This window comes from Mus caroli, unplaced genomic scaffold (assembly GCF_978045245.1).
Source record: "Mus caroli unplaced genomic scaffold, Mus_caroli_1 scaffold_6, whole genome shotgun sequence".
NCBI classification, from domain to species: Eukaryota; Metazoa; Chordata; class Mammalia; order Rodentia; family Muridae; genus Mus; species Mus caroli.
In genome coordinates, this window is record NW_028227261.1 from 22,064,426 (window position 1) to 22,075,000 (window position 10,575).

The following is a 10,575-nucleotide window of genomic DNA, read 5'->3' on the forward strand; positions in this document are numbered from 1 at the left end:
GACAGGGTTTCTCTGTACAGCCCTGGCTGTCCTGGAACTCACTTTGTAGACCAGGTTGGCCTTGAACTCAGAAATCCACCTGCCTCTGCCTTCCGAGTGCTGGGATTAAAGGCGTGTGCCACCACCGCCCGGTGCACTTGTATATATTTAAAAGTGGAGGCCTGAAGTTGACATCAGCTCTCTTCCGAAATCTCTCTTTATTGAAGCAGGATCTCTCATTCATCCCGGAGCTAGTGTAGCTGGCCAGCTTGCTCAGGGAATCCTCTGTCTCTGCCTCCTGAGTGCTGAGATTACAAAGGGCCACCATGTCTGCCTGGCTTTTAATGTGGGTGCTGGGACCCAAACTCTGGTTTAGCCAGTCCTTGCTGTTTTGTGGGTTCTTCTCCTTTCTTCCATCCTTCTCCACCCCTTTTCTTCCACTCTTTCAATCCTGTAACACTAGATGAGAGAGGAAAAGAAAAGGATAGAGAGGAAAGAAGAGAGATCCCTGAATAAAGTCAGGGGTCAGAAAGAGGGCGGTGTTATCAGCAGACTACTTCCTGGTGAATGGGGTGTTAAGTTACTCGGGGCAAGTTTGATCTTTGTTGTCAGGATATCTAATTTTTTGTTTCTTCTTTGTTCATGACTACTTAACAAACCATGACCACCACCAACAACAACAACAACCCACCAACTAACACCCCACCCCCACAGGGGCCCTAGCATACCTCTGAAAACTCCCCAAAATTCCAAACATCACACAATCACTGAAACTATCTGTAGCTGGCAAAGTCACACTCCACTAGAGCACGAGGCAAATCATAGTCACCTGCTGCGAACACTCTGAGGCGGCCCCATATCCCACACCTGGGATTAAAATGAAACCATAGTCTTCTTATAATGTCTCTGTGGTTTTCTTTTTTTTCTTTTTTTTCAAAGAAACGGAGGCTCCAAAATTGTCACTACACTCTCTTCCTCATGCTTTTGTGGCATTATCCACGGAGCCCTCTCTTCAGTTCCTCGGTTTGAAAGAAGGTCAAAGACTCACAACTTCTTATGACTCCAGCTCTAGGGGATCTGAAACCTCTTCCGACCTCCCTGGGTGCTCGCTCTCTTTCTCTCTCTCTCTCTCTCTCTCTCTCTCTCTCTCTCTCTCTCTCTCACACACACACACACACACACACACACACTCACACACTCACACACACACATACACACACACACTCACACACACACACACGCACACGCACTCACACACTCACACACACATACACACACACTCACACACTCACACACACTCACACACTCACACACACACACACACACTCACACACTCTCACACACACACACACACTCACACACACACACACACTCACACACTCACACACTCACACGATACACAGATATGCACTGAGATATACACACGTACACAAGATAACATAAATTACTAGTCTTGAAGTTGGTCTGCAGCTCCTTTCTTGTCAGCAAAAATGAGTGAGCAAGTCAGCAACATGGAAGAAAAAAAGTCAGCAAGAAAATTGAGATTTGGAGGGAAAATAGAAAATTTGGAAATGAAAAATTTAATAAACCAGGGGGATATGTCACCAATACACTGGGTGAAGCGGAAGGGAACCTGTCAGGGATGGAGGAGGTGTTGTGAACTTTCCTCTCCCAGCCTGGGAAGGACTCACCTGTCTGTGTTACACACTTTCAGGTCATTTATAGTTTTTTTTTTTTTTTTTTTAACCAGGAAACTTGTGAAATCGCTCACCTGACATTTGACTTAGTTCAGGATGTTTGAGTTCAACTGCTGTGGAGCTAGGAGCTCCTGGGCGGGCCAGCTGTCTGGCTTTTCTGCTTTCTTACATTTCTGTGTTGTGCATTTCGCATCAGATGCTTTGCACAGACTTAGTTCTGGGAGGAGCTCACTGAGCAGCCTCCTCTTGGAGGCTCAATTCCCAGCAGCACATGGCGAGAGGAAAACAAACCATTGTAATGGCAGCAAGGAGGTAGGTGACAGCCCACTACCAGCACATCAGTGACCATGGGAAACTGTAGAGTATACTTGAGAGCCCAAACCTACTTCATCTCAGAATCGGCCTCCATCTTAAAAGAAAAAGAGCCCGAGAATTTGACCTGCAGCTGAACCCAAGCTGCACCCGAGTACTAGGAAGGACCCCCTGGCTTGTCCTTGGCCGGTACCCCGGAGTTACTCCCTAGCTACTCCCTAGCAACAGCCAATCAAGATTAGTCTGATTGTTTCAAAGGTATTTTCAGACTGTGATTGTTCATGGTTTCGTTTCAGAGCACCCATCTGTCGGCTTACAATAGTCATTCAGTTAGATGCTTGCCAAGCTGGAACCCCCCTCGCTTGTTCACCATTTCCTATAAAACCTTGTCCTGCTGAGGACTTGGGGCTTCACCTGCCCGTCCTGCTGCATCAGGGTCACTGTGAGTTAGCCCGAGCTTGAATAAAAGAGATCCTAGTGCGGTTGTATTGAGTCGTCCACAGATGAGATTCATGAAGGAGGCAGGGAACTGGGAGAAAAAGCCAGATAAACGCAAGAAGGGGAACATCATATAAAAACTAAAATTTTAAGAAGAGCAGTAAAGGCTGGAGAGATGGTGTTGGGTGAATCTTTTTTGTGTACTGTGTAAAGGTTGTCTTTGTATATTCAAATGTGGATTTCTGTGCGAGCAGAAAGCTGAGCAGTCTTACAGCTCACCACTGGTATCATATTTTGTAAACAGTCTTCCTCCCTCGCCTTTTGATGGCTTAATAAAGATCCGACGACCAATGGCTGAAGCAAAGAGGGAAGGTGGAGCTTCTGGGAACTTCCGGGCAGAGACAGAGGCTGAGTCAAGCAAGGAGGGAAGGCAGAACTTCCGGGCAGAGACAGAGGCTCTAGGAGGAAGATTCACCAGTGTGACACCAGAGGGTCAGCTGAACTTTTGAAACCTTTCTCCTTATGTTGTTGTTTAAAACAACTTTTACTTATTCCTTGGCAATTTCATACATGTAAACAATGTGTCTTGGTTGCATGTATCCCTAAGCCCCTTCTTGTCCCTGGGGCACTCTCTACCTTCTTCTTGTCACCTCCTCTTCCTGCTAATTACCTACTTAGTGCTGCCTGCTGGCTGGTCTTGCTGGATTCATCTTGTGCAGGTAACCAAAGCTGCCATGAGTTCGAGTCGCAGCGAGGGCATTATACAACAGTGAGGGCATTGCGCAGCAGTGACAGCTTTACGCAGCACCCCTCCCCACTCAGTTCTCACACTGGTTCCACATGTCTCTACAGGTGTCCCCTGAGTCTCAGGTGCAGGGTCGGACATAAGCGTTTCATTTAGGGCTGAGTGCTCAATGGACACCGATTCTCAACACTTTGACCAGTTGAGTGCACTCTTCGTTTCTTTATGGTTGATACTGTTGCCGAGTCTGACCCAGACAAGAGTCTGATGTCCCTTGGAGCTGTCCACACACCAATGTATTTCCTTCTTTGTATCCACGGGGCGTGTTCTAGCTAGGGGTGTCTCTCGAGAGTGTTGGGAATATAAGAAGCTGAGGTTGGCATGGGCAAAGGACCCGTTTTTGTATTTCCAAAGCTTTCCTTAAGCCCCCCCTGTCAAGGAATGTTGCTGTTGGATATCATGTACACCCCTGGGCTGAAATGTCAGAGTTCTCGAGGAGGGACAGATAAATGAACATGCCCAGGGCCCAGAATCCCATGCTTCCACTGGCTTCAAGATCAGAGCTATCAAACTCTAGGGCAGTGGTTCTTAACCTGTGGGTCTCAGACTCTTTGTGGGTCACTTAAGACCATTGAAAAACACAGATATGGGCTGGTGTGATAGCTCAGCAATTAAGAGCACTGATGATTCTCCTGGAAGTCATGAGTTCAAATCCCAGCAAGCACAAGGTGGCTCACAATCATCCGTCATGAGAAACAAATTAAAAAAAAAAAACTATGGGCTGGATTGAGCTGGGCCTGGAGTGAGCGGGGGCCAGAGCAGAAGGGAGAAGAGAAGCGCGGGGTGGGGGGGAGGGGAGTTGGGGGGGCGTGGGGGGATCACAGATATTTACATTATGATTCATAAGAGTAGCAAGATTACAGCTATGAAGTAGCAATGAAGTATTTTATGGTTGGGAATCACCACAACATGAGGAAGTATATTAAAGGGTTGCAGTGTTAAGAAGGTTGAGAGCCACTGCTCTAGGGTGATTCTCAGTTGATAGGATGTGTCCTGTCACCAGCTGCAGGGTGAGACTATCTCCCCTCCCATGTTTCCTAGTCTGAGCCCAGCCTCCTGCTGTCTGAGCCCTGGGGCGTGTTAGAGTCTGGTTCTCTGGCTTCCCAGAGCGCTCTCTTTCCCCAGGAGCCACAACAGGCTAGGTTGATGCTCAGGGACCTGTGGATTATCTTAAAGAATGAAGACTCCTTCCAGAGTCCGTAGAGAAAAGATTGGTAGCTGAGATGGATTTCGGCTTTTAGTAATGCTTTGGGGGTTACCTGGGAAATTCAACAGCAGCCCACAGAGTGCAGGGCATCCCATAATTTTATAGGCTTGAGAGGGGAGGGTCTATGAGTTTAGCAATTTGGTGATGGTACCAGATAGGAATAAAGTATAAACACAAGAATGAATTCTGTAGTTCTACCCCACCTTGGGGTTGGACTTGAGCAGCTTAGGGAAGGCACCTGATAGGACTGAGCCCTCTGGAGAAGCCTTGGCTGTCTAACATGGACAATTCCCAATCTCTGGTCCCTGGAGTAGGCCTGGTGCGCGGTCTCTCTCTCTCTCTCTCTCTCTCTCTCTCTCTCTCTCTCTCTCTCTCTCTCTCTCTCTCTCTCAGGATGGTGCTGCCAAACAGGATTTCTTTGCCGCTTATTTGTAGGCTATCGGAATCACCAGTCACCATCTCCCTGGCCACTGCTAAACTGCTAATCCAGCAGCCGGATTTGAGGCTTTTGAGGGCTGTGAGCGTAAGGCAGGGGCTGCCCGGCTCTCAGGCAGCTTGCTTTAGAAGTGGCTGTTTCCATTTCCCCACAGGGGACAGCATGGCTGAGACTGTGTTCCGCTCACTTCTTCTAGCCGCTCTTCTTTTCGGCCCTCTCTTTTCTAATGTCACCTCCTTGTGACTTTCCGAAACTCTTCCTCTAGTTCTCTGTTTGGAGTAAAGTCTGTTTTTTTCTTATTCTGATGACTCTCTCCTTCCTTCTAGTCAGCCATTTTACCTAGGGGTCTTGTTATTTCTTTCATTTATTTATTAAATGTCAGATGTCCATCCTGGGCCAACTTGCTGGAGCCTGGATGTAGTGTCCATTTAATATCTTTCTTGTCAGAGCAGGGTTGAATGGGGTGGTTGAGACGCCTCTGGCAGTCCCGCCATCCCACCACCGTCCAGAAGGTGGCAGCACACAGGCCCAGGAGCTCAGAGTGGTTGAGAGGAATCAGAAAAGGAAGGTCTGCTCTGCTTTCTCGGATCTCATTGCTTAACAGTCCGGTGGGCCATAGACTCCTGAGCCTGCCCACGGACTGCACTGCTTCCTGACTGTGCCTGTGAATTGTAAAGCCATCGGGTTAAAAATGATAGCTAGCACCCACATGACAGCTCCAGTTTCAGAGAATCCGACGCCCTCTTCTGGCCTCTGTGGCACCAGGCACATTATGGCTTCTCACTCCAATGGCTGTAGACTGAGATGTCCCACCCCTCAGAGTAGGGAACACACACTCTGTACAGAGGAGGGAAGGCATTGTAGCACCTGACCTCACTGGCCAGGGAAGACTGAATTGCAGAGACTTAGATCTGCTCAGCCTGTGTCTGGGGTCTGACCGGCAGCAGTCTACGGTGACACCTGCAGGTGCCATGCCACATAATCACGACTTGTCCTCAGGAAGCTGGGCACCCAACCTAGTGGAGAGCTACTGCAGCAAATTTAGGGTTGCAAGGCTGGCCGCACCAAGACATCATTCTGTGAACCACTGCCTCCATTGGGTAAGCTCCCAGGGTGGTGGGCAAGCTCCAGCCTCACCATCGCAGGTGGCACTGAGAACCAGGACCCACGGCACTCACTCTTCTCATACTGAGTATGTGGATCCCAACAGCATATGCATAAGAAGCTGGGCCTGGTGGTTCAGGCTTGTCCCCCAACAACTCGGGAAGCTGAGGCAGGAAGATACAAGTTCAAGATCAGCCTGGGCAGTAGGGTGAGCTCAAAGCCAGCACAGCCAACTTAGTGAGACCCTGTCTCAAAAATAAGAAGTGGAAGCCAAAGGCATTTCCTGTGTAAGCCCACAGATCTGAGTTCAATCCCCTGAAGGCTACATGGTGACGCCTCCCCCCCCAGCTGGGGAAACAGCTCAGGGGTACAGTGCTTGCATAGCACGTGTAAGACCCCAGGTTCAAAACCAAACCAAAGGCAACCCCCACATAGCATGGGTCCCCCAGCTGTCTTTGCAGAGGATCAAATCTGATGGGCCAGGCACGGACATCAGAAGATTCCAGGGATGTGGAGGCCCCATCTCCAGTATCAGGGACCTGTTTAATTTTATACGTTGACTGGCTGGCCTTCTTCTCCCTGCCTTGGTCCCCCACTTCCTTATGGTGTCCTCTGGAAGCTATATGCCCCAGACCTCTTTCTCCATGTCTCCTTTTGGAGGACACAATTTAAGATCCCTATATCCCAAACAACTGAGTGCACATTAGCTTTCTCTAAAAATAAATCTCTTTATTTAAGGTTTTGGGTATTATACCAACAGATATTAAAGTATTACTTAAATAGGATTTAAGTATTACTTAAATACTTATACTTAGTATTACTTAATTATTCTTAAATATTATAAAATACAGTGCAAAATTTCGACAAAAATACAAACATGCAAGACAGGTAATACAAACACGTAAGACGTATAGCCGCAGTGTGCTGAAGCTGCCTACCACTGTGACTCCAGGCAGTCACTTTGATCTTGCTCTCCTTCAGGTCCCCAGAGGCTGTCTGTGTACAGGGCTATTATGTAAGTTAAGTGCTCAGCACACATTATGAACTTCTGGGTTGCACCTCCCGCCCTTTCCACGGGCTTCCCACAGGTCTTCTGTCAATGACCTAATGGCTGAAAGGAGCTGGGATTAAGAATGACAGGAAGGGGGCTGGCGAGATGGCTCAGTGGTTAAGAGCGCAGACTGCTCTTCCGAAGGTCCAGAGTCACAACCATCCGTAACGAAATCTGATGCCCTCTTCTGGAGTATCTGAGGACAGCTACAGTGTACTTACATATAATAAATAAGTAAATCTTAAAAAAAAAAAAAAGAATGACAGGAAGGCTAGATCAGAAAGAAAACCTTAGGAAACACTGTAAACAGTAAGGACTACCGGAGAGAGCAAGCTTGAAAGGCGAGGCCAATGCTGCCATCACCATCATTTCCAAGGATTTCCGACAGAGCGTCCTCCGTGGTGCAGCTCAGCTGGGTCTCAGGAAGGACACTGGCCTTGCTGGGACATTTCTAGGAGCTTCTCCTGCGCTATGACCGTCCTCACGCATGTGCATTTGTTCTGCTTCTGGGCTCAGTGATGTGGTCAAGCATCACTGTAGGGAAACCCCAGGGAGGTAGGTAGGTGTGTGTGTGTGTGTGTGTGTGTATGTGTCAGAGGTGCCTGCAAAGACCTGTCAGATTGATGACTCTGGGGACTCTTGGGGACACACAAATTAAGTCCCTAGGGCAGCCTTGCCAGTTGACTTCCAAGTTCGTTTGAAACAATACAGATATGTACTAAGGACAGTGCTTTGAGGTTTTGTTAGCTGTGAACCCCTTTCAAGACACCTTTTATGCAAAGCCACTACATGTGCATTAGCTGAGTGAGGCCACTCCCATGGAAAGGGGAGGATCCTGGAGCGCCACAGGCCTTTGGGAATGAGCTAGAGAACCCTTGAGTCAGGTGCCCTTAAGGTCATGTTTCTCAGCCTGTGTGGGTCATAACGCCTTTGGGGGTCCATTGACATTTTCACAGTGGTTGCCTGAGACCATTGGAAAACACATTGTGATTCATACCAATAGCAAAATTAAAATTATGAAGTAGCAATGAAATGATTTTATGATTGGGGGTCACCACACCACAAGGAACACTGTTTAAGGCTGGTCGTGTTAGGAAGGTTGAGAACCTCTGCCTTACGGGGGCGGGGGATCTTCACATGAGTTCTGTAAGGCTATGGCTTTATGCCAGCCTCAGAACCACACAGCTCTGAGAGTAAAGGGCTCTTTTCTGCTTCATGGTCTGTTTAGATCCTCAGCCACAAGGACACACATCGTACCCCAAAAAGGACAGTCACCTGTTTCCAAAAGACACTAGCTTCTCAGATACTGGAACCTCATTATGGCCAAAACAGATAAAAACAAACAAACAAACAAAAACACCCCAAAAACTTAAACCCTGATACAATGCCATTCAAAAAGGACACCAGGCCAGGAGTGCAGTTTCTGCCCTGACCCAACCAATGTCGACCCTGGAATATGTGAACTATGCTTGAGAACGGAGCAAAGTTGGTTGGGCTGTGGTTTCCAGGAGCCCCTGAATAGAAGGTGGCAAGGAAGAAATGGGGTGACCTAGAGGATAGACAGGTTGGAAGGTCAGTGTCTTATCACTCTTGGCTTAGGGGTTGCTGGTGAGAGATGCCTGGGGTCTCCCAGGAGTCTGGACTGATGGAGGGTTCTAGTGCCTAGTCAGTACATGTGACATTGGTGGCCCTGTGTCACCTGTTACCTGAAAACTCCCCAAGTCCTCGCCATACCCACAGGACTGCTGCAGAAGGGGAAGCTGAGGTTTAGAGGTTAAGAGTCGCTTACTCAGTGACTACCGGAAACAGCAGAGTCGTGACTTGGACCGAGGTCTGTTTTGCGCAATGCTGTGTGTGACTTATGGACTAGGGCGTATCTACCCTTGGTGTCCACAGCCACCTGGCTTCACCTGTTTCATTTCATCACAGGATGATTTTCCATCAGGCCCGTCATCCCAGGGACGATGGGCAGACTGGAACTCAACTAGTCTCTGATCACAGCTCCGTCCCGCTCACAGGTCATCTATAGCTGGTGGGTCATTGGAAATGGTGACATCTAACAGCTCAATCCCAATGACAAAGTGCCATAAAGATCCAGAACGAATGGCCAGGACCTTGGCTACCACTCAAAGGGACATGACTCTCAGAGGTGTCTGTGGTCCAGGGGAAGTGCAGTAGAGAAGGCGTAGATGGACCACCAGGGCCAGTTCACCTGACCAAGTAATCTCCCAGCATCCGGCCCCTGACCTCCGTCCTCTGCACGCTTGAAGTGCCCCAACAGCCGGCATTGGTGCCCTTAGGTTCTGATTCCCAGTCTTCCTCCTCTTCTTCCTCCTCCTCTTCCTCTTCTTCCTCCTGTTCCTCCTCCCCCTCAGGATTGTTGACCCAGCAGAAAGTCAGTGTCTGAAGAGAAACTGGGGACTCCACAGGAGCCAGATCTCTCTTTGAGGATAAGGAACCAGAGATTCTCCACCTGGAGAGGCCATCCTTCAGAGGCTCTTCCACGGTGCCCAAGTCCTCAGAGAATCCCAGGCATGGGAGAGCCTCCTGGCGCCAATCCCCACAGGGCGCCTGGTCCGGCTCCTTTCGGTCCAAACAGCTGGAAGACCCAACTTCATCCTTATATGAGGAGTCCCCTGTGCTGGACCAGCTCCTGTCTGAAGAGTCCCATGCAGAGGAGCCGTCACTCCCAACTGGGGATGTCCAAGGTCCCCCTGAATCCACCCCAGACTCGTCTGTCTCCGAGTGTTCCATAACCGGGGGCTTCTCGCTGATGAAGAGGGGCCGTTCCAGGTAGGGCTGGACGCTGTCACCATCATCGTCGCCATCGTCTGTGTCCTCGTCTTCATCCTCAGTACTGTCTTTTTCTGGTCCTGCCTGTAGCGTGGCTGGGTTTCTGACCTGAGGGGCTGGCCTGATCCTTATGGTCAGTTCCTTCTGGGGACAAAGGACCAAGTCATCTGAGAACTCAGGTCCACTGGTCTGAAAGGTTGCCACTGGGTATCTGTATTCAGAAAAGTCCTGATGTGAGAAAGAGAAGGGAGAGAAGGTGAGTCCAGCTTCTTGAAGCATGATCGGTTGAGCCTGGGGCAATAACAATAGTTCCCTAGCAATAGTCCAGATGGGTTCAAGTGGAAGTTATTTTTTTGGGAGCTGTTTCCAGAAAACACCAGGGCCAAGCACCATGGGGGCGGGGGGCGGGGGGGGGGGAGTTTTGCAGGCTCTACAGGGCTTTGAAACCATTCCCTGCTGTGGCACACAGGGAGTCTGTCCTCAAAGCCTTTCACTCCCCACTTGTGGTCCAGCTCCTGTCTAACTTCTCTAGGCCTCTCCCTTCCCCCAGCTAGCTCCCGGATCTGACAGAGGAGTTAGCATCCCGAAATTGGCCTGGTGCCGCTCGGCCTTGGTTAAGTTGTAAACTAAGCATTTGCAGGCTTAAAAGATGCTCCCGTCTGTACCACTTCCCAGCCCACGCACTCTGGTCCTCTCTCCTGGGTCTCAGGGCTGCGTGTGCCTCTTTGCACCTGACAACGCCTTAGCAGAAGGTTC

At 49.3% G+C, this 10,575-nt stretch overlaps 1 protein-coding gene across 2 annotated transcripts in view; it reads right to left on the minus strand.

The window, feature by feature from the left end:
- Positions 1-6,733: 6,733 nt before the first annotated feature.
- The window catches only part of Ifnlr1 (interferon lambda receptor 1), a 22,783-nt gene continuing 18,941 nt past the window's right edge, over positions 6,734-10,575 (minus strand). For both annotated transcript variants that reach the window (XM_021161523.3, XM_085838848.1), the window contains one exon: positions 6,734-10,047. In XM_021161523.3, the coding sequence (XP_021017182.2) occupies positions 9,235-10,047 (813 nt within the window). In that variant the 3' untranslated portion in view covers positions 6,734-9,234. The remainder of the gene's footprint in view (positions 10,048-10,575) is intronic.